The following is a 24,824-nucleotide window of genomic DNA, read 5'->3' on the forward strand; positions in this document are numbered from 1 at the left end:
TGCAAAATGAGTGTCACCGCCACCATTGCAGAGAAATACAGCCAGCCTCACTCTACAGTGAGCTCTTAAGTTCAGTGGCATGTCCTTAAGCTTTATTCCCCTTAGTTTTATCCTGTAACTGATACTCTGCCTAATTCTTAAACTTCTTCCCTCACTTGCACAGCCCTAACGGATCCTGGCTCTAACTCTCAGACTTCCTCCTCCAAATTCCTTACTCTTTTCTCTGCTTCCTCCCATGCCTACTAGTAACATTTTTTAACACTTGAAGAATTCTTCTCTATAATTTATTATTCCTCAAATCTTTGGCACCTTAAACTTGAAATATGCCAAATTAAACTCAACCTCTTTCCTCTCAAATCTCCCAGCCTTTCAGATATCCCTATCTATAGTTTCATAATTATCTGTAATTCTGACTCAAAACTTTAACTTTTCACTATACTGTGTCAATGACTGCTTTGGAAGATGTCTTGAATCATTTTCTTTCCCACTGCCACCACCTAATTTCATTCTGTATAGTTAATGAGTACACCAAAAATCTCTAATTGGTCTTCTTGCCTCCTTCTTGCTGGTGTGTATTTTACTCTTCATCCTGGGTAATCCTGAATACATTTCACAAGAATAATTTCCTGAAATATTGCTTTCATTACATCATTCCATGTGCATTTATACATATTTCCATGTGCATTTCCACACACACACACACACACACACACACACACACACACATACAAAATTCGTGCATGGGGCAGCGGGGAGGACCCCTCAGCCCAGCACAAAATTCATGCATGGGGCAGGGGGGGGGGTCCCCTCAGCCCAGCCTGCACGCTCTCCAATCTGGGACCCTTGGGGGGATGTCCGACTGCCAGTTTAGGCCCAATCCCAGGCATCCCTCTCACAATCTTAGACCACTGGCTCCTAATCACTCACCTGCCTGCCTGCCTGGTTGCCCCTAACTGCCCCCCCCCCCCGCTGGCCTGATTGCCCCTCACTGCCTCTGCGTGTGGGTCTGATCACCCTTAAATGCCCCCCCTGCCAGCCTGGTCACCCCTAATTGCCCCCCACTGCTGGCCAGGTCACCCCCAACTGCCCCCTCCCAGACAGCCTGGTCGCTCCTCACTGCCCCCAACGCCGGCCTGGTCACCCCTTACTGCCACCCCTGCTGGCCCTGTCGCCCCCAACTGCCCCCTTCTGCTGGCCTAGTCGCCCCTAACTGCCCTCCCCCCGCCAGCCTAGTCACCCCCAACTGCACCCCCCCCCATTGGCCTGGTCACTCCTAACTGCACCCCCCTGCTGGCCTGGTCACCCCCAACTGCCCCCCCCTTCTGGCCTAGTTGCCCCCAACTTCCCCCCAGCTGCCGGCCTGGTCACCCCACGCAGCCTGCTGTTCAGTCATTTGGTCGTCCCTCATTAACCCCCCTGCCGGCCTGGTCGCCCCATGCAGCCTGCTTGTGTAGTCGTTTGGTCATCCCTCACTAACCCCCCTGCTGGCCTGGTTGTAGGCAGCCACCTTGTGAGGGCAATGAGGGTCAATTTGCATATTACCTCTTTATTGTATAGGAGGATGTTATATGTGCATAAAACCTCTTTCCTATATAAATGAAAGTAAAATCTCTATTCTACTTCTCATTTTACAAACTAGCTTATCCAAACTTTGTAACAGTCCACAGAACAAACCATCTATACTCAGTCAAACTTATGTTACAGTACATCCCCTGAACACATCTCATTTTTCCAATTCAGGGACTTCACATAGAATTACAGCATAGAGATTAAGAGGACAAAGTATAGGTTCAAATCCTTGCTTTATGACTTATTTAGCAAAGTACTTAACTCTCTAAATCTTTTTCCTAATCTATAAAAAGTGGAACTCGGAGAAAGAAGATGGCGACCGGCAGGAAGGTAGGGAGAGAGAGAGTGTGAGTGAGGAACCCATAGAGGAGAGTGTAGACGTGTGTGGTGTGTGTGTGTATGAGCTAGGGTCAGTTAGATTCTGCACGTCTTCCAAGGGGCTGCCTAACCGGGCAGTCCTAGACAGCGGAGCCCCGCGCACAAAGTGGACACATCTCCGAGGCTGTTGCGGACGCGCGGAGACCACGCCATCTTGAGAAACAGAGCTGCCTGAGACTCGGATCCTGGCTTCTGACACAAACCAGGACCCTGCAGCCACTGGGGACAGAGAACTGCTATCACAGCTTCAGACCAACAAACAACAAGAATCCAGACTTCCCGGCAGAATTCCGTGAGTCAAAGAGCCTATCCCCCTTCCCGCAGGTGCGCAGACAGCGCCATTTTAACTGATAGTCCCGCCCCTCGCCCAAGCCGCAGAACTTTGAGCAGGGACTCGCTCCCCCTCAGGGAATTTGGCGCGCGTGCACGGGACAGAAGCAGCTCCCTGTTGGGGAAATCTGTCAGTGCGCACAGAGGGCTCCCCTTCAGAGAATTTGGGGGAATTTGGCTTGCGGGTCACAGCTCCCCCTTCGGGGAATCTTAGTGCTTGCACAGAGGGGCTTCCCCTTTGGGGAATTTGGCGCGCAGGACGGACTCCGCCCCCCTTCCGGGACTCCTGTAGAGTGCACGGAGCCAGCTCACCTTCAGGAAATTAAGAGTGTGCGCCCTAGCTGGTTTGGCTCAGTAGAGAGAGCACACACAGGACGCAGCTCCACTTCAGGGAATTTGGCACGCCAGACACAGCTGCCTGGGATCCCTGACTCACAGCGCATTCACACTAAGAGCCAGCGACCCCAATTGTTGGTGCATGCACACACAGGGACCCTGATTCTCAACGAGAAACCGCACAAGGCAACAGAGACTCTGACACTCGAGTCTTGGTGCAGAAACAGGGAAACTCTGACTCCTGACACATGCTAAGGATCTCATTTTCGGCACATACCAACAGTGTGGTGCAGACAGGGCCCCTGATTCTAAGTGTGCACACGAGACCACACGGAACACTGGGGACACTGACCCTGGGCAAGTCTGGTTCCCACCAACCAAAGGCAGCCACACGTCCTAGTGTCAGAGCACTTCAGTGAAACTTGGGTGGACCGAAGTCCCCACAGCACACGACCCAGGTCCATGCAAACGGAAGCTTGAGCTTTCTGGTGATAGCCAGAATGGGGAAACGAAATAACTCACAGAGGAAAGAAAATGTGGAGTCGCCAAGAAAGTAAATCAGTGAAACTGAAGCTTGCGACATGACCAAAAAGGAGTTTAGAGTAATGGTCATGGAATTTATACATCGGATGGATGAGAAAATCAACAACTTATGCAAGAATCAGGAAGAAATGAAAAGTGATATAGCTACAATCAAAAACACCATGGAAAGTTTCAACAGTAGACTACAAGAAGCAGAGGACCGAATTAGTGAGTTAGAAGATCAGGTACAGAAACAAGCTCAATCTGAACAGCAATTGGAGAAAAGAATTAAAAAGCAGGAGGAAAGCCTAAGGGAGCTTCAGGACAACATGAAACGAAGTAACATACGTGTAATAGGGCTGCCAGAAGGACAAGAAGAGCAGCAGGGATTAGAAAATCTATTTGAAGAAATAATGTCAGAAAACTTCCCAGATATGGGAAAGATAAAAGTTATGCAAGTACAGAGAGTCCCAAGCAGGATCAACCCCAAAAGACCCACACCAAGACATGTCATAATTTCAATAGCAAATATAAATGATAAAGAGAGAATCTTAAAGGCGGCAAGAGAGAGACAGAGAGTTACCTACAAAGGAACACCCATCAGATTGTCAAATGACTACTCAACAGAAACACAACAAGCTAGAAGTGAATGGAAGGAGGTATACAAAGTGTTGCAAAGCAAAGGACTGAATCCAAGAATACTATATCCAGCAAGACTATCAATCAAAATTGAAGGGGAAATCAGGAGCTTTGCAGACAAAAAAAGGCTCAAGGAGTTTATCACCACCAAACCAGCAATGCAAGAATTGCTAAAGGGAATACTGTAAAAAGAAGAAATAAACAGGTAAGAAGGAATACAGACACAAAAATAGATATGACTACAAACGAATACCTTTCAGTAATAACTTTAAATGTAAACGGACTAAATGCTCCAATAAAAAGACATCGAGTAGCTGAATGGATAAAAAAAACACGACCCATATATATGCTGTCTACAAGAGACCCACCTCAGAACAAGAGACTCACACAGATTGAAAGTGAAGGGATGGAAAAATATCTTTCAGGCCAATGGAAATGAAAAAAAAGCTGGGGTAGCAATACTTATATCTGACAAAATAGACCTCAAAGTAAATGCCATAACAAGAGATAAAGAAGGCCACTTCATAATACTAAAGGGAGAAATCCAACAAGAAGAAATAATTCTGGTAAACATATATGCTCCCAATATAGGAGCACCCAAATACATAAAAAAACTCCTGGAGGATTTCAAGGGAGAGATTAATAGCAATACAATCATAGTAGGAGATTTTAATACCCCACTATCACCACTGGACAAATCCTCTAAACAAAAAATCAGCAAAGAAACATCAATCCTAAATGACTCACTAGACCAGATGGAATTAATTGACATCTTCAGAACATTTCACCCCAAAGCCACAGAATATACATTCTTCTCAAGTGCACATGGGTCATTTTCAAAGATAGACCATATGCTGGGTCACAGGCAAAGTCTCTTCAAATTCAAGAAGATAGAAATTATATCAAGCATCTTCTCAGATCACAGTGGCATAAAACTGGAAATCAACTACAATAAATACAATCCAAAGAAATCAAACACATGGAGACTAAACAGCATGCTATTAAACAAGGACTGGGTCACCAGAGAGATCAAGGAAGAAATAAAAAACATCATGGCAACAAATGACAATGAAAACACAACAATCCAAAATCTATGGGACACAGCGAAAGCAGTCTTGAGAGGGAAGTTCATAGCTCTACAAGCCTATTGCAAAAAACAAGAAACAATGGTAATAAATTACTTAACCCTACAACTCAAAGAGCTAGAAAAAGAGCAGCAAGAAAAGCCCAGTGTAACCAGAAGGAAGGAAATAACAAAGATCAGAGCGGAGATAAATGACATAGAGACCAAAGAAACAATACAAAAGATCAACAAAACCAAGAGCTGGTTCTTTGAAAGGATAAACAAGATTGATGGACCTCTAGCCAGGCTCACCAAGAAGCAAAGAGAGAGGACCCAAATAAACAAAATCAGAAATGAAAGAGGTGAAATAACAACAGACCCCGCTGAGATACAAAGGATTGTTACAAAATACTACGAACAACTCTATTCCAACAAACTGGACAACCTGGAGGAAATGGACATATTCCTAGAAAAATATAACCTTCCAAAAATCAATCAAGAAGAATCTAAAGAGCTCAATAGGCCAATAACTATGGACGAAATTGAAGCAGTCATCAAAAAGCTTCCGGCAAACAAAAGCCCGGGGCCTGATGGCTTCACAGGAGAGTTTTACCAAACATTCAAGGAAGAACTAAAACCTATCCTCCTCAGACTATTCCAAAAAATTTAAGAAGAAGGAACACTTCCAAGCTCCTTCTATGAAGCCAGCATCACCCTAATACCAAAACCAGATAAAGACAACACAATGAAAGAGAATTACAGACCAATATCCCTCATGAACATAGATGCCAAAATCCTCAACAAAATTCTAGCAAATCGGCTCCAGCAGTACATCAGAAAGATCATACACCATGACCAAGTAGGATTTATCCCAGGAATGCAAGGATGGTACAATATCCGTAAATCAATAAACGTGATACATCACATAAACAAGTTGAGAGATAAAAATCACATAGTCATATCAATTGATGCAGAAAAAGCATTTGACAAAATCCAACACCCTTTCTTGATAAAAACTCTCAACAAGGTGGGAATAGAAGGCTCATACCTCAACATAATAAAAGCTATATATGATAAACCCACAGCAAACAGCATACTCAATGGACAAAAACTAAAAACATTTCCCCTAAGAACAGGAACAAGACAGGGATGCCCACTCTCACCACTCCTGTTTGACATAGTACTGGAAGTATTAGCCATTGCAATTAGACAAGAAGAAGAAATAAAAGGCATCCAAATTGGAAAAGAACAAGTAAAGCTGTCTTTATTTGCAGACGACATGATATTGTACATAAAAAATCCGAAAGACTCCGTCAAAAAACTAATAGACTTAATAAATGAATTCGGCAATGTAGCAGGATACAAAATTAACGCCAAGAAATCTATGGCCTTTCTATACACCAATAGTGAACTTACAGACAGAGAGACTAAAAAGGCAATCCCATTTACCATCGCACCAAAAAAATTAAGATACCTAGGAATAAACTTAACCAAGTAGGTAAAAGACCTATACGCGGAAAACTACAGGACACTGAAAAAAGAGTTAGAGGAAGACGTAAACAGATGGAAGAACATACCATGTTCATGGATTGGTAGAATCAACATCATTAAAATGTCCATACTACCCAAAGCAATCTATAGATTCAATGCACTCCCCATTAAAATACCAATGGCATATTTCACAGACCTTGAAAGAACTCTCCAAAAATTCATCTGGAATAAAAAAAGACCCCGAATAGCCACAGCAATCCTGAGAAAGAAGAATAAAGTAGGAGGGATCTCAATACCAGATTTCAAGCTGTATTACAAAGCCACTGTTCTCAAAACAGCCTGGTACTGGCACAAGAACAGACATATAGATCAATGGAACAGAATAGAGAATCCAGATATTGACCCAAACCACTATGCTCAATTAATATTTGACAAAGGAGGCATGAACATACAATGGAGTCAAGACAGTCTCTTCAATAAATGGTGTTGGGAAAATTGGACAGATACATGCAAAAAAATGAAGCCTGATCACCAACTTACGCCATACACAAAAATAAACTCAAAATGGATACAGGACTTAAACATAAGACGGGAAACCATAAAAATACTAGAGCAATCCACAGGCAGCAAAATCTCAAGACATATGCCAAAAGAAATTCTTCACTGACACTGCCCCTAGGGCAATGGAAGCTGAAGAGAAAATTAACAAATGGGACTACATCAAAATAAAAAGCTTTTTCACAGCAAAAGAAACCGTCAACAAAACAACAAGAAGGCCTACTGCATGGGAGAACATATTTGCAAATGGCATCACTGATAAAGGTTTAATCTCCAACATCTACAGGCAGCTTATACAACTTAATAAAAGGAAGATAAATGATCCAATAAAAAAATGGGCAACAGACCTAAATAGAATATTTTCAAAAGAAGACAGAAGGAAGGCCAAGAGACACATGAAAACATGCTCAACATCACTAATTATCCGAGAGATGCAAATCAAAACAACAATGCGGTACCATCTCACACCTGTCAGAATGGCTATCATCAACAAATCAACAAACGACAAGTGTTGGCGAGGATGCGGAGAAAAAGGAACCCTCGTGCACTGCTGGTGGGAATGCAGACTGGTGCAGCCACTGTGGAGAACAGTATGGAGTTTCCTCAAAAAACTGAAAATGGAACTCCCATTTGACCCAGTAATCCCACTCCTGGGAATATATCCGAAGAAACTAGAAACACCAATCAGAAAGGATATATGCACCCCTATGTTCATAGCAGCACAATTCACCATAGCTAAGATTTGGAAACAGCCTAGGTGCCCGTCAGAAGATGACTGGATCAGAAAACTGTGGTACATCTACACAATGGAATACTATGCGGCCATAAAAAAGAAGGAATTCTCATCATTTGCAGCAACCTGGATGGAATTGGAGAACATTATGTTAAGTGAAATAAGCCAGTCAATGAAAGAAAAATACCACATGATCTCACTCATTTATGGATAATAAAGAACATTATAAACTTGAACAAAAAGACAGATACAGAGACAGTAAAGCATCAAACAGACTGTCAAATTACAGGGGGAAAGTTAGGGAGAGGTGGGGGAGATAAGAGATCAATCAAAGGACTTGTATGCATGCATATAAGCATAACCAATGGATGCAAAACTCTGGGGGGTGAGGGCATATATGGGAGTGGGGTAGGGGGTGGCAATGGTAAGATACGTACACATATAATACCTTAATAAAAAAAAATTGAAAAAAAAAGTGGAACTCATGACTGTTGTATTAAATGAGGTGATGCATGGGAGACTGATTTGACACATTAAAAATGTTCAATAAATGATCATCATTATTTTTATTTGCTCCTGACATATTCTTTACCAATAATGCTTCTTTACTACTTACCTCTTTAAAATCAACCCATTCCTTTAGGCTAAGCTGAAATTGTATTTCCTCCAGTTATACTTTCTCTATCTCCAGTTAAGTTCTATAATTCTTCTCATCTGTACTTTTTATTAAAACCTTAATCATAAAATGTGCCTTGTATTGCTTTGTAATGCACTGAGCAGAGCTCCTGTCACTCCAAACTGAATCTCAGGTTTCTTATAGGCAGGGACTGTTTACTTATGTGATTTTGTATTTCTCCAAATTCTAGTCTATTGTACACTGATTAAATCAAGCTACTCTAATAAATTAGATACTGTCACATATTAATGTGCTATTCTGGCTAGGAAACACATTAAATAAGGAATTTTAGGCATGGAAAGCTATAAACAAGGTAATCTGTGCATGAATGTGATATCCCTTAAAACAATCTAGGCAGATAATCAACTACTTTGAAGATAAAAGGGTCTCTTCTCATATATCATTTGCTTAAATGGATAGTTGATACCAAAATATCTAAGACATGGAATCCTACTGGGGATGTGCCCGCAACCAAAGTACATGCCCTTGACTGGAATCGAACCTGGGACCCTTCAGTCTGCAGGCCAACACTCTATCCACTGAGCCAAAATGGTTAGGTCCAATAAGTTCTTATTTAAAAGTAAATCTATAGGATCAAATTATTAGAATAAAAGCAACAGCTTAACAGAACTATGCTAAAGTAAACTTATTGAATTTTTTAAAAGTAAACAAATTATTACCTGCATACAAGCATCTTGACCCCTGATTGCAGCTATGTGAGCTGCTGTCCAGCCTCTCATAGTTGCTTGTGTAATATCAGCTCCGTGCCAGAGGAGCCAATGAAGACACTAAGTTAAGAAAACAACCATGTTAATAAGTGATAAGATAGATGTTTTAAACATTTTTATATATTTTAAATTTAGTCTGTCATCAAGAAATACTGCAACCTGAGAAATATCATAAATGAATGAGGGAGCCAGGTATAAGCACAAGCACAATGACAGGATACCAATATCAGACCTTACTGTTGGGTAAACAATAGCAGTAGGAACTGTGACAAACTGGAGATGCCATTCCTTGTCAATAGGTGCAGATGCCACTCAATTCCAGCCAGTTGTTGCTGTGACTAAAATGCTGATCCCAATCTTATGTTTGACCAGTACTGTACAAGCCAAACAAAAAACATACGTGTGAGCCAAATTCACTTAAGGGCTACTAGTTTGCAACCTCTGCCATAGATTTTATTTTTTGGTTTGTTGTGTTTTTTCCATAGATTTTTGAATGGGTCAAGAAACTTCTGTATTAAGGCAAACTTTGTTATTCTGATGATATTCTCTAAAAATACTATCTAATAAAGAGGGAATATGCTAATCAACCGTCATGTGCTCACAAAGATGGCACCCACAGCCAATAAGGAGGGAATATGCTAATTGACTGCCATGCCCTCAAAGATGGCGGTACCCACAGCCACAAGATGGCGGCGCCCAGTCCCCTCAGCCCCACTAGGGTGTCAGGCACACAGCACATCCAGACCCACCCCCAGGCAGGTCCAGCCGCTCTGCGTGCCTATCTCTGGAGTCTCCCAGTCCCCTCAGCCCCTCAGCCACCCAGGGCCAGCCCAAGGCACAGGCAAGCCTCAGATGTTGGCTGCCCAGCTGACGCCCGAGATGCAGGCAAGCCTTGGCTGTTGGTTGCCAAGCTGCTCAGGGTGGGCCCGAGGTGCAGGCAAGCCTTGTATGGTGGCTGCCCAGCTGCCCAGGGCCACCTGAGTCTCAGGTAACCAGGGCCGGCTGAGGCTTGCACTGCCAGCAGTGGCAGCATCAGAGGTGTGATGGGGGTGTCGCCTACCCCTGATTGCCGGGTTGCCTCCCACCCCTGAGGGCTCCCAGACTGTGAGAGGGGGCGGGCCGGGCTGAGGCACCCCCCCTCCCTCCAGTGCATGAATTTTCATGCACCGGGCTTCTAGTAGGTTTATATAAAAAGGGGGGTGGTAGGAATCAAATGCATCTTCATTTAAGATTTGTAAAAATTACCCTAAGGCTCATTATAATAAAGGAATTATAGGTCTGTGCCACATATAGTATTACTGTCATTATATGTTCACGTTTATAGACTCTACCTTCAGGAAGTTTCTTTTTTAAAAAATTGACTATCATTGGAATCACAGCCCTATCATTTGTTGAAAGCTTACCATTAGGTATCATTTGCCTGTCACAGAGATTAGTGGCCAGTAATATATTTTTTTAAAAGTTCAACTTCACTAATAATCACTGTAAATAATTCATTTATTCAACAAATATTTGTGTGTACACTACTATGTACTAACACTGTTTAGATACTGGAATAAAACATTATAAACATTCATGTACAGGTTTAATTGTTCTAGGTAAATACTATGTAGAAGCGAGATTGCTAGAACACAAATAAGTATATTCAACTTTATAAGATACTGCCAAACTGTTTTCCAAAGTGGCTGTATCATTTTATACTTCTACCAGCAATGTATGAGAGTTCTAGTTATTACATATCCTTGCCAATGCTTTATATCATCATTTCTTGAGTTATCTGTAAGGGGTTGTTTTTTTGGTCATTCTAATATGTGTGTAGTGGCATCTTTTGTGGTTTTAACTTGTATTTCCCTAATGCCTAATGATGATGAATATCTTTTCATGTGTTCAATTGCCATTCATATTATCTTTGAGTAAGTGTCTATTGAAGTTATTTGCCATTTTTTAAATATATATTTTATTGATTTTTTACAGAGAGGAAGGGAGAGGGATAGAGAATTAGAAACATTGATCAGCTGCCTCCTGCACACCTCCTACTGGGGATGTGCCTGCAACCAAGGTACATGCCCTTGACTGGAATCGAACCTGGGACCCGTCAGTCCATAGGCCAACACTCTATCCACTGAGCCAAACCGGTTTCGGCTGCCGTTTTTTTTATTGTTTGGTTTTTTTTTCTTTTCTCTCTACTGAGTTGTGAGTCTCTTATTCTGGTTACAAATTCAGATACTTGATTTGCAGAGATTTTTTCCCTATGCTTTCTTCTAGAAGTTTTATAAGGTTAAGTTTCAAATTTGCCTATAATCTGTTTTGAGTACATTTTTCTATATGGTGCCAGGTATGAGTCAAGGTTTGTTCTTTTTACATAATAATGTTCAATTATGCCAGCACCATTTAATGAAATTAATATCTGCTCTCCATTAGATTACATGTTCACCCTTATCAAAAAGCAATGCACAAATAAGCAGGAATTCAGAAATGGATAAATAAGGAGCTTGGCAAATCCTCCCTGAGAAACAATGATAAAACTAGACAATGTTGTCAAAAACAACAATTTAAAGACTAGAAATTGACCAAAGGCATATAATAAAATGAGAAGCATATATATGAGAAAAATCTACTGAATCTCAGTAAGTACAGGAGACTGAGACTATAGCTTCTCCTACCCCGCTGCATGGTGCAGAGATCTACTAGGTGGACAGCTCCACTGCTATGCTGGAGGGATTGACTTTATTAGGAGCTGAACACATAAAACTCCATGCCCAGACACACTGTCAAAAACAATTCTGAAAAAAAACCAACAAAAAAAAAAACAATTCTGCTCCTCAGAACAATCCAAGAAAGCCAACATCAGAGCTAGCCTAAAGTCATGATACTGGTTGGAGCATGCACAAAACTAAAGACTACCCAGAAAATTAATAGGAAATTCCAAAAAATGAGATGGCCAAAGTGGTCCTTACTAAGATTCCATTTATCCCTTGTGATCTAAAAGGCTATGCGCATGTACAAGGCTGCTCAGACCCAGAAAAGACTGAAGAGGGACTAAGTTGGTAAGGTATCCCTGGCTAAACATGAGGCCTTGCAAACGTATTTTTTAAAAAAGATGTTAGGCTGGCTTGTAAGCTGCTTGAATTTCTCCACATAGACCCATCAGTAAAAGATTAAATCCTTACGGTATTTAAGCACATGCTCTCATAAGTCACTGGCTGACCACTAAACTATGCAGGCCCAGCGGTGAACCCTAGGGATCCAGGCTTAAAAATAAAAACAAGAATTAAAAGAGGGAACAACTGAGCAGTGGTCACACACTGTTAGGAAAACAGACTCCACGTAATTAGTCTAGGCAAGTAAATAAACACACAGGAACAACCATGTCTGGGTAGGGGTGAAGGAGTAGGATCAGACTCCAGAGTTGCCATAATATATCACCTAAAATGTCTAGTTTTCAAAATGTCCAAATATGTTGGGAGATGAGATTGGAGATATGTCTACTGTATTAAATAGCTTGAACTTTATCCTATAGAGGCTAGGAGTTAAGTAATATCAGATTTTAGTTTTAGAGTTGTAACTTTGTATACAGAATATGAACTAGGATAGACAAGACAAAAATCAAGAAAATCTATTTAGATCTAAGGCAGTGGCTATGTGGATGAAGAGTACAAATTCGTAAGACAAAGATGGAAGTGAATCAAAGGACCTAGTGATCAGTTCCTACTGTATCAATGTGCACCATGTAGGGCACCTTCAACTAGACAAATGTCGAGGATGTGTACTGCTTCTGTAAAAAAGTGAGACAACTCAAGCAGAAATTTCAAAATAGGTCACATTTGGTGCTTCTCAGATTTCTGAAAAAATTAATTGCTTTGTATTGTATATTTCAATGATCACCAACTGACAATATTGTTTTATAATAGTTCTGTGGGGGTTTTGTCCTGAGGTTGTTATTAAACAAATACTTTAGGTGGTGAAAAAGAAATTGATAAAAAACTAAGAAAGGGATAGAAAAGAATAATAGCTTAATTTTATAGCAATTGAATTTGAAATGCTAGTCAGATATGCATGAGCTGTTGATCAAGCACGATATATAAGCCAGAATTAAGGAGAGGAAGCAAAACCATGCATTTTATGTAGACACTGGAGGCCCAGTGCACGGATTCGTACACCAGTGGGGTTCCTCAGTCTGGCTTGCACCCTCTCGCAATCTGGGATTCCTCAGGGATGTAGTAGTGCACTAAGCAGCAGGTGCCAGAGAGGAGCCTGATCCTGGGCTGGGTGCTGCGCTGCTCCCACTCATCCCGACCCCACTGTGCCTGCCCCTGCCGCCACTTCGTAGTGCTACCACAAAAGCAGGAGAGGCTCATGCCACTGCAGCCATGCTTGCCAGCCGTGAGCCCGGTGTCTGGCACCTGTTCGTCAGCTGAGCTGCACTCCCACTGTGGGAGTGCACTGACCACCAGGGGTCAGCTCCTGCGTTGAGCGTCTGCTCTCTGGTGGTCAGTGCACATCAGAGTGGCCAGTCAATGGGTCGTTCAGTCGCTTAGGCTTTTATGTATATAGATGATAAAGCCCATGAAGTCTAAAAAACTGCCTGGAGAGAGAAGGCAGAATCATAGAAATACCTATCTTTATAGAATAGGCAGGGTAGGATAACCAAAGAAGCCTAAGTGAGAGTAATCAGAGAAGCTGAAAGGATACCAGGAAATAGATTAAATAAATGGTGTATCAAAAAGTCCTATTCTATTGGAATATGGCAGAGTAAAATCAGTATTTCATCTCTTCAAAATCATCCAAAAAAAGAAATGAAGAAAAACAGAGAGAAAACCCCATCCTTGATGAAAGTAGAAGACATCTGAAACTCAAACCACAAAAACAGATGGGAAAGCTGCCAAATTATAGATCAAAGAGGGATATGGGAGGAAACAGCAGAGAAAATCCACACCCAGGGATGTATGTGCAGAAAGATCCATCAAGGCACATTTCTCCCAGCTGAGAGGAAGTCACTAAAAGGCCAAAGGGAAATCCTTGTTTACAACAGTTCAAGTGGGGCACACAAACTGGTGGAGAGAGATTTTCCAAACAAGATTTGGTTCCAAGAAGCAGAGAAGCCCAGACAAACAAGAATTCACACAGAGAAGCCATATTCATAGAAAGCAGTCTCTGCTTGTGTAGCATGGGAAAAAAGACTGCATAGTGAATAGACCCACTGCAGCCCACAGGCTGGGGAAATGTAGTAGCTAAAATAAGCTCTCCACACACAACCTTGAATCATGAGAAAAATTTTAGTTGGCTTTGTATCCAGTCCAAGAATAAGAAGTTTTGCATTAAAAAATTCATTAAGAATGCTTGTACTAGCTAAAAATTGAAACCAACTAAATATTCATCAGTTGAAAAATGAATAAATTCTGATATTAGTGTAAGAATAGACTATTACAATATGGCTGAAAGAAATAAACTAGCGTACATATATTTAATCACATGTATCAAGCTGCAGAATGATACATATCTTACCTAATAATAGAGAACATGTAAATTGACCGTACCTCCGCTACACCCACAGCCAATCAGAATGAGTATGCAAATTAACCCAACAAAGATGGCGGTTAATTTGCATATATACCTGGGTCCCGGGAACCTCCTCGGCACCCAGGTCGGCACCCAGGTCACTCCTAGCCAGCCATCGGGCAGAGGCTTTAGGCTTGGGAAGGGGCCGAGCCTGCGATTGGAGGTGCGGGTGGGGGAACCCCTTCCCAAGCCTAAAGTCTGGGGCGGAGGCTTTAGGCTTGGGCAGGGGCCAAGCCTGCGATCAGAGGGAAGGGGAAAAAATCAATGGAAACATATCCACAGGTGAGGATAAAAAGAAAAATAAAGAAAGAAATGTCATATCCTATGAAAGACACATCTTGAAAATGCTTAAAGAAAGTTGTCATTTTTTCATGGTGAAGGGACTGGAGTCCATGTTGATGAAAATACCTTGGCGGCTGTGGCGACTGGCAGTGGCTGCAGCAGCGGGGTGATGGGGCTGGCGCCTTCCCCTGATCAGCCCGGTCGCCTCCCACAAAGGGAGGCCAGACTATGGCTTAGGCCTGAGGGCTCCCAGTATGTGAGAGGGAGCAGGCTGGGCTGAGGGACCCCTCCCCAGTGCACGAATTTCATGCACCATGCCCCTAGTATCATTTATATAAAATATGTCATTTAGAGCAATGATATAATCATATGCAATAACAGCATAAAATATAGATAGGAATAATAAACACCAAATTCAGGGTAATAGTTGTCTCTGGATTTGGAAGGAGAGAAATGGTGCCTGGAGGGTGCTCAGGGATTTCAAATGTATCTATAATATTCCATTTGTTTTCTAAAATCTGAAGCAACTATAGCAAAAAAACATTAGGATTTAAGAGAACTAGGTATTCATTCTGTTATTCTCTTTAAGTTACCCTTTACGCTTTCCTTTGGAATCCAGCTACCACACTGTGAGGAAGTACATACTAGCAAGGTGGAGAATCTTCATAAATAGGCCCACAAAGAAAAACTAAGGGGCCCAGAGCCAGCATATACCAGACAGCTATGTGAACAAGCCTTCAGAAGGATCCAACCCCAGCTTTTCAATCGGTAGCTGAAGCCCCAGACATCATGGAGCAGAGACAAGCTGTGTCTGAGATCCAAACTCCTTGTTCAGTCCTGAGCATAAATAAATGGTTATATTATGCCACCAAGTTTTGGGGTAATTTGTTACAAAGCCATTGTAAGTAAACAAAACACCTAATAATAGACTGAATTTAAAAAGAAATTATTTGCAATGCCTCAGTCCTGTTTGCTAAATTTATAAAACTGCGAACAGTTGTAAATTTATCCCAGTTTTATTTAGCTTACCTCCAAACTTCCCGAATGTGCTGCCCAATGTAAAGGGGTAAATTTATGGAGAACGTCAACTTCATTAATGCTGACTCCACGTTCTACCATTTCTGAAAGCTGCTTTACATCTCCAGCGCGTACTGCATCATGTATGCTACTAAAATGCACCTTCTTCCTGGCACCTACTGAAAAATCAAATTGCTTAAAATATATTAAAATGCCAAAAAATAGAAAAAGACTAAAGCAATAAGACAAGAGAAAGCACAAAATCACTTTGACTTTCCAAATAATTTAATACAAAGATGTTTATGATTAACATCTTCTTAATCAGACTTCCATTTTAGTTCTAATGTCTAAAAAGCATGTAAGTATCATTCCCTTATACACAGGAGAAAACAAACTGAAAACCAATTAACTTTTCTTAGACTGATCAGAGAACTGAGGTCTCGGCAAACTACCACCCTGAATCTGGAAATATAGGCAAATACAGAGAAACACAGTTAAGCCCAGTTCACCTAGAGAAGCCGCTACGGGAGCCACAAAGAACTAGAAGCACTTAAATGGGGAATTATTGAGGGATTTTAAACAGAAGACTAATAATGATCAGATTTGAAATGGTGGATTTATGGGACTGGCTGCAGGTGAGGGAAATTCATTGGGGAGCAAAAATGCAACACTAGAGATTCAGGGAGGCTATGTAAGAAAATAGCTATGTAGTCTACAGCAGAAAGGTTGAGATCCTCAACCCAGAGAATGGCTTTGGAAACAGGATATTCAACAAATATTATAAAAACAGGTAATAGTGGGCAAAATAAGGAAAGAGTATTGGGATAACTTCAAGGAATCTGGCTTAGTTCTCTGAGTGGTGTGGCACAATTGAAAAAGTGAACACTGGAGGACAGAGACAACATGTGGATACAAAATTATTTTATTTTTGAATTTTTAAAATATATTTTTATTGCTTTCAGAGAGGAAGAGAGAGGGGAGAGAGAGAAACATCAATGATGAGAATTATTGATCAGCTGCCTCCTGCATGCCCCCTACTGGGGATCGAGCCCGCAACCTAGGCATGTGCCCTTGACCAAAATCAAACCAGGAACCCTTTAGTATGCAGGCTGACACTCAATCCACTGAGCCAAACAGGCTAGGGCTATTTTTTTTTTTTAAATCTTCACCCAAGGATATGTTTTTATTGATTTTAAAAAGAGAGTATCGGTGAGAGAAAGAAACATCAATCAGTTGCCTCCTATATACACCCAGACCAGGGATTAAAACCAAAACCTAGCTGTGTCCTGATAGGGAATCAAACCAGCAACCTTTTGGTGTAGAGCAAGCATGTCAAACTCGCGGCCCATAACGAATATTTTTTGGCCCAGCCAATTTATCAGTATGTAAGAAACGTTTTAATAAAAATTTTGTAACTTAATTTTTACAATATCCTGTTACACATAACTAGAGGCCCGGTGCACAAAATTCGTGCACGGGTAGGGTCCCTAGACAGCCGCAATCAGGGACCTTCTTTTGCTCTGCACCGCCTCCTGGTGGTCAGCGCATGTCATAGCGAGTGATACAACTCCCAGGCTCCTGGTGGAACTCCTGCGGGGACACTTTGCATATTATCCTTTTATACACATAGATTATTAATAAAGAACTAATGACTGATTACTATAATCGTTGCATTCATTTCCCTTACGTGCCTTACGCACAGGCACACCATTTCTCGCCACTAATACTAGCAGCGAATATTTTTAGCAGCCAAATGCCACATTATTAGTCTTGTACTGACTTGTTTGGTGTAGAGCAAGCATGTCAAACTTGGTGTGCACAACAGGAAATATTTCACTTTCGGAGAACAAGAAAAATAGGTTTATTTACATTATGCTTATTAATCTGTGCAGTTATTCAGTATCTGGTAAGTTAATGTTCAAGAAAAAATATTTTTATTAAAATGTTCTATTACTTTATGTTAACCATTACTCATTTATTTCAGCCCTTTGTATTCAGCATCAAAATAAACATACGTTTCTATGAAAATTGAAGCTTTTGTTTTTTTGTGGCCCACATAAACTTAAACCTTGTTAGTTGTTGAGTTTGACATGCTTGGTATAGAGGATGATGCTGGAACTAACTGAACCACCGAGCCAGGGCCAAAATTACACTGTAGACATGTTGATTTTAAGGTTCCCCAGGAAGAGTTCCAGAAGGGACTTCAACATGAGTCTGCAGCTCAGAGGAGCGATCTGGAGTTCAGATCTCAGTAGATGTGTCCAGCATTAGGTAGGATTTTCTGATACCCGTAAACTGGAACCAATGGCACTCTACTCCTCTTTATAATATTCATCACACTAGTCATTATTAGCTCAAAATTTATCTTCCCCAGTAGAAGGTAAGGAATATGCCTGTCTTCTTAGTATCCTTAAGTCAGAACACATATTAGGCACTCAGTAAATATTTATTGGATGGTTGAATGAATAACATAGATTTGGAAGTCCTCAGTAGGGCTGAAGTCATAGCGATGGCACTGGGGTGGGAGGTGGGGGGTGGGGAGGGAGAGAAACACCATTTATGTATGGAGAGGATGGAAGAAAAGTCAGCCAAGAAAAGGGAGAGTCAACAGAGTGGGAAGAAGAAAACCAGATAAGTCTAATGTCATCTCCACAGGGGTCAAATGCTTCAGAGAAGTCAAGTAAGAACTTAAAAAGGTTCATAAGATTTAACAAGCGTGGTCATCATTGGGCGAGAAGTTTCGGGAATGTGCAGATGGAAAGAAAGGGAGTAGACCTAAAATGAGGAAGGTTGGGGAAAAGGAGAACAGCTTTGGAACCTACTGAAAATAGGTCACTTAGGTGGAGAGAGGCGTGAGAGCTGAGAAAGGGAACGGCCAGAAAAGATAAGGCTGATGTGGGCAGAAGTGAGAGAGGGAGCGTGGCAGAGATGAGGGTCATCGAAGTCATGAACCTGACTCACACGGGGTTGCAGACTCCGTGAAGGAAGCGGAGGGGCCTGAAAGGGGCACCCCGGGCATGGTGCGATCCCACGGACCCCGAGGAGGAGACGAATCCTGGCCCCGGCTGCTGCGGCGGTCTTCACTCGCTATCCCCCATGAGCCCCTGCAGCGGCCGTCTTCGTCCTCGCTGGGACCGGGGCCGCGGTCCGCCCCGGTTCTCTCCCAGGAGCCCCTGAGGCGGTGGCTGTAGTCTTGGCCGCCGCTCACCCCGGAGGAGTCGCTGGCCGCGTAGCCGCGGTCTTCACTCACTCCTTCCCAGGAGCTACTGAAGCTGGTGCCGTCATCCGCACTCCCTCCTTCCCAAGAGCCACTGAGGCGGCGGCGCAGCTCGTCGCTGCCCCTCTCCCCGGAGTCGCTGGTGCCGGCGCCGCGGGCTTCTCCGACTCCCGCCCAAGTCCCACCGAGGCGGAGGCTGCGGTCTTCGCCGACGGCTCCCCCGGAGTCACTGCACTGGGCGCCGCCGACCTGACAGAGACTGGCGTCGGTGCCGGGAAAGCCGCGCTCTCCCCTCACACTCTCCCAAGAGCTGCTGTGACCGTGGCCACCGTCTCCCCTAACTGTCTCCTGAGAACCACCGCGGCGGCGGCCCAGGTCTTCACGGACCCTTCTCGGGTCCCTGCTGGAGAGGCCCCCGTCCTCTCTCACTCTTCCCGCAGAGACGCTGCAGTGGCGGTCGTCCTCTTCGCGGATTGTTTCCGTGTCTTCGCTGAGACCAAACTCCTGGTCTTCGCTCCTTCTTTCCTCAAACTGGCCGCCGCGGTGACTGGGTCGGCCGTCTGTCCTCCACACGAGAGGGCCGGCGCGGCGGCCGCCGTCTTCGGCTGTGTCTCCCCGCGAGTCGCTGAGGCGGCGGCCGCCGTCGATGGGGACCCTCTCCTCGAAGGAGCTTTCCAGCGTCCCGACTCCGGCCGCCGGGTCGGAGCGGTGGAGGAGACGTCGCCTTGGAAACGAATAAACTTCCGGCTTCCGGCATGCTAGGGTCATTTCCTGTTCCTTGCGGCTTTGCGTCACTTCCGGCTTTCCCCCCTTCACCCTTTGCAGGGCTTGGCCTGCAGACGAATCGGATGGTGGTAGAGATCGGTTTTCGGTGAAGTTCCGCTCGGCCCCACACCCAACCTTATCTGGCCCCGTCTCTGTCACGGCTGGCGTGGTTCGCGGCCTCCACGGTCCCGCGCTCAGTTGGAGGCCCCGGGACTGCCGTCTGCGTAGGTGACCCGTATGGCTCGTGCCGGGCGGGGCCTTTCGTCCTTGGCAAACCAAGTATAATTTTTTTCAGTGCAGGTTGGAATGTTGAAGAAAAGCTCTTCTTGACCCACAAATATGGAAAAAGACCTAACGGAGAAGTTAACAGCTGCAGCCGGTATCATTATTGAGTGCTTACTAGTGCCCGGCCCTTTGATAATCGCTCGCTTGGTACTTAATTCTCACAATAATTTGGTAAGGTAGGTGGTATACCTATTTTACAGGTGAGGAGATTGAAGGTGTCAGTATTTTGCTAAGGCCAAACAGCAGGTAAGTTGTAGAGCCAGTGTAAAAATACAGGTCATTAGTCAAAAAATTGCTTCCGGTTTTCTGACTTCAAATCCAAGATTCCTTTCCCTGTAAAATATTTACTTTCAACAGTTTAGCCCTGATCTTTTTCTCCACTCCTATTGCTTAACGTGCATTCTTCCAGTCACTATTTATTGTAAAAGTATGGCTCAAATGTATGACAATGTACTAGCCCCTGAGAGTACAGAAATTAAAATTATCTGCTCTCCAAGGGCATCACCCAGCCTGATTCCCCTCACCCTGTGTTTTTTTCTTTCCCATCGTAATTGCGTTGCCACAGGGTTTGTTGTTGTTATTGTTACCTTGTTTTGTTTTGTTTAGCTACAAAACTTTTTAAATTTTATTTTTCAATTATATTCATTATTTTGTATTACTTTCACGTGTACAGCATGGTGGTAGACAATCATATATTTTACAAAGTAATCCCCCTGATATTTCAAGTGTCCACCTGACACCATACATAGTTATTACAGTATTATTGACTATATTCCTTATGTTGTATTTAACATCCCTGTAACTGTTTTGTGACTACCAATCTGTACTAAATCCTTCACCTTTTTCACTCAGTCTCTCTACCCCCTGACCTGTGCCTCCCCACAGGTTTTGTGCTGTGAACACATTTGGGAAATTCCCCAGACCCCATTTTTACCATCTTGAAATACAGTAAATTGCCTTTTTTTAAGTTTCATAGCCTCTTGTAATATTAATAACTGCCATTTGTTGAGTTCATATGAGTATGGCACTGTACTAAGTGCTTCATATTTGTTATTTAATTCTTAATATAACCTACCAGCATAATACTGCTGTTGCTTTTTACAAATAAAGTGCAAAGTTAATTGCCTGAGGTTACACAGCTAGTAAGTAATAAGTACCTGAATTGGGGTTTCTACCTAGATCTTTGATTTTGTTGCACATACTCCTCAAAGTCTCTGAATTCCCACAATCTTTATATCAAGCTATTATCAATTGTATTATAGTTACCTGTTTAACAGTTAATCCCTACCCCTACCCCTCAAGGACTCTGAGCTTCTGGCAGCTAGAGACTGTTGTTTCATTATTCATCTTGGAGTTCCTAACATCTAGAATATTTGGCTCAAGGGGGGAAGGGCTTACTAACTGTTGTGTGGGTGAGTGGGTGGATTGATGAGTTGATTTTCTGGTGGATGAAGTGATAGACTGAAAGTAAAGTTTTTTACAGTTAGAAGGGATTTGGGGATTAGTAATTTTTAAAATGGGGCAACTGAGGCCTTTTATCAGACATCTGTTGAATTATTAATATGGGACAGTTTCTATACTAAGTGACTTGCAAATAGTTTCAAACTTAATCTGTATTGTTCCTATTTTTACAGATGAAGAAACCGCTCAGATTTGGCCAAGATCACATAACTAGAAGGTGGAGAATTGGAGCCCACTATGACTGCTCCAAATTAATATAGTGGTTGTAGCCACTTACATAATAATGGTAAAGGCTTCATTTTTTGCTTTGTTGTATGGGTAAACTCACTGAGGGAAGGAGGCAGCACATCCTTAGATACACACATGACAGGAAGGATTAGAAAAAGAAACAGAAGAAAAGCAGAAAAAGTAAAATGCCCTCAAATTAATCTTAAAGGATTTAAAAATAAAAGCAGAAATAAATGGACTAGGAAATAAATGGATCCCAATAATAGCTGGTATTTGAAAACAAACAATAGACACTTAGCAAATCTGAGGAAGGAGAGAAAACGATATTGGAAACAAAGGCAACATATTACTGACATGAGGGTTTTTGAAAATCAGAAATAATTTAGTGTAAAATTACACTAATAGTCCTGAAAAATGATGTGTAATTTTCTAGGAAAATGTAAATTTCAAAAAAATTGGTTCAAGTTAAAAAACCTTAGTAAGCTGATAATCATAAAAGAATGACCTATGTAGCTCTGACAAAAGTTACCAAGAAAAAGCATAGAGAAGAATGGAATACTTCCCCACTATGAATATCATAAATAAGGAGAGGGAGGAGAAAAAACTTGCATCTCAGTCTCACTTATCAATGTACATGCAGCTATTCTAGGAACAATGAAGCCAGCAGTGCATTTAGAGAACAATGTCATAACCAAGTTGGGTTTATCCTACCAGCACAAGGATGGGTTAACATTAGATAATATAGCAATGAAAATTTCCTAATAAAGGAGATAAACTATATTATCTTAATTGATACTGAAAAATCACTTGAAAAGTTGGCATCTATTACTTATTCAAAAAGAAGAAAAAATTCATATTAAGTAATAAAAGGAAGCTTACTTTACTGAAGGAACAAATAAACAGCGCAGTTAATGTTAACAGTCCAGGTTATCTACTGTCAGTCCTGCAGGTCAGCATTGTTCTGAGAATTTTGGACCCAGTGTAATAATAAGCAAGATAAGGTATGAAATTAGAAAAGAAGAAATTAAGACGAGTGATGTCATTGTTTACCTGGAAAATATAAGACAACTAAAATATTAAATACTAGAAAAGAGAGTTCAGTAAGATTGAGAGCTAGCAGGGCAACAAGTAAGATTCCCTATAAACTAAAATCAATGTGTAAATGTAAAGAAAGATCTCATTCATATTAGCAGCAACAGAGGGAAATATTCTGAGAATAAACCTAGTAAGAAGTAAGCAAAATCTACATGGAAAAAATAAGAAATTTCTTTTATGGATGTTACCGAAGATTCGACTAACGCAGTGGTCGGCAAACTCATTAGTCAACAGAGCCAAATATCAACAGTACGACGATTGAAATTTCTTTTGAGAGCCAAATTTTTTAAACTTAAACTATATAGGTAGATACATGGTTATTAACTTAATTAGGGTACTCTAAGCTGGCCTTTGCTAAAAACTCAAGGGGCCAAAGAGCCACATGTGGCTCCTGAGCTGCGGTTTGCCGACCACTGGACTAAAGGGAAAGTTGCTATGTTCCTGTGTGAGGAGGTTCAGTACTGCAAAGATAGGATTCTCCTGAAAGTAAATTTGTTGCATTTGAAGTAAAAATCTAATTTTTTAGTGGAAGTTGATTTGAAAGTTTATCTGTGCAAGGTTAACCAAAACATGTTTGGAAAAGATCAATTAATGACAACCCAAAAACATTAGAATTATAAAACTAGAACACTTAGAACAGGGTGGTATTGGAACAGGACTAGACAAAGATTAGTGGAACAAACTAGAATCTAGAAATAACCCCATTATAGAGGCAGAGTTTTTCAAATGGAGAAAAATAGGCTCTTCGATATTTTCATAAACAAATTTCAGAAGAATTAAAGTTGCTAACAATTATAAAGTATTGAGACAATACAGAAAATTTGTTTCAGTGAGAAAGAATAACTCAACAGAATTAGCAAAAAACATGATAAAAATACCAAGAGCAAATTAACAAGAGGATACTCAAACTCAGACTGTTGAGACATCACAATGATAAAAACTAAAAGATTATGGATAATGAATGTTTAGAGGTGGTCTAAACAAGTACTCTGAAGACTACTAGTGAACGACTAAAGTGGTGGGATGCATGAAGGACAATTTCACACCATGTCAAAACTCCAAATGTACGTTATGCTTGAGCCAGCAACTATCGAGATTTTAAAATCTTCAAAATAACTTGTATGTACTAGGATAGTCGTTGCAACACTTTTTAATTGTAAGTTAGAAATTTGAATATCCATCGGTGAAAGAATGGCTAAATTACACATCTACATGCATTTAGCAACATGGAGAGGGTTGTAAGAAATGGTAAATGAAAAAAGAATCTCTACCAAATTGTTAACTTAGTGGTTACTTTATGTAACAAGAAAGAGGATGTGAAAGGACTATTTTCTGTACTTCTATATTATTTTTAAAATTTAATTTTTTCCTAAGTAAAAATAGCAAAGCCCAGGAAGACATGTATTGTCACATAAAACAAAAGATACTTTAAGGAGTACATGGGCCAGGAGAGATTAAGAGGCTAATAAAAGCACATTCGTTTTGGCAAGGAGTCATAATACTCGAGAGCAATTTTAATGAAGCCGCCAAGATGTAAAAGCCAGATTGCATAGGATTTCAAGGTAAGTAAGGGACTAGCATTAAGGAAGTTTCTCAGGTGAGAAGGTTCAGAACACACTGAAGTGGGCATCAGCATTCCAGATAATTGGAACTATCCATTTTTACTGGTTGAAATCATAATCTTTGTAAGTAGGAAGATTATTATTTCAACCAGTAAAAATGGATAGTCCTCCACCTGTCTACCTTAGGATTTCCAAAGTTGGGTAATTAATCAGGTCTGCATCTACTTCCAGAGAAGGAAGTAGGACCAACCCCAGACCAAAAATTGACCTAAGGATTTTGGTAACCATCCCTACTTGCTTTGTTCCCGCATGCTTTCCAGGCATTCTTAC

At 41.7% G+C, this 24,824-nt stretch overlaps 1 protein-coding gene and 1 long non-coding RNA gene across 2 annotated transcripts in view; one reads left to right on the forward strand and one right to left on the reverse strand.

The window, feature by feature from the left end:
- ANKRD42 (ankyrin repeat domain 42) overlaps positions 1-19,866 on the reverse strand; it is a 75,218-nt gene extending 55,352 nt beyond the window's left edge. Inside the window, exons 1-3 of the mRNA XM_054725137.1 lie at positions 18,843-19,866; positions 15,894-16,060; positions 8,976-9,083 (exon numbers count right to left, since the gene is read on the reverse strand). Coding sequence (XP_054581112.1) covers positions 8,976-9,083; positions 15,894-16,060; positions 18,843-19,866 — 1,299 coding nt within the window. The remainder of the gene's footprint in view (positions 1-8,975; positions 9,084-15,893; positions 16,061-18,842) is intronic.
- A 55-nt stretch (positions 19,867-19,921) lies between these two features.
- LOC114234576 (uncharacterized) lies at positions 19,922-22,191 on the forward strand. Its single transcript, XR_008557968.1, has 3 exons — positions 19,922-20,087; positions 20,164-20,324; positions 21,783-22,191. It is a non-coding gene; the product is annotated as an uncharacterized LOC114234576 (long non-coding RNA).
- The last annotated feature ends 2,633 nt before the right edge of the window (positions 22,192-24,824 follow it).

Source organism: Eptesicus fuscus, chromosome 13 (assembly GCF_027574615.1).
Source record: "Eptesicus fuscus isolate TK198812 chromosome 13, DD_ASM_mEF_20220401, whole genome shotgun sequence".
Lineage (NCBI taxonomy): Eukaryota > Metazoa > Chordata > Mammalia > Chiroptera > Vespertilionidae > Eptesicus > Eptesicus fuscus.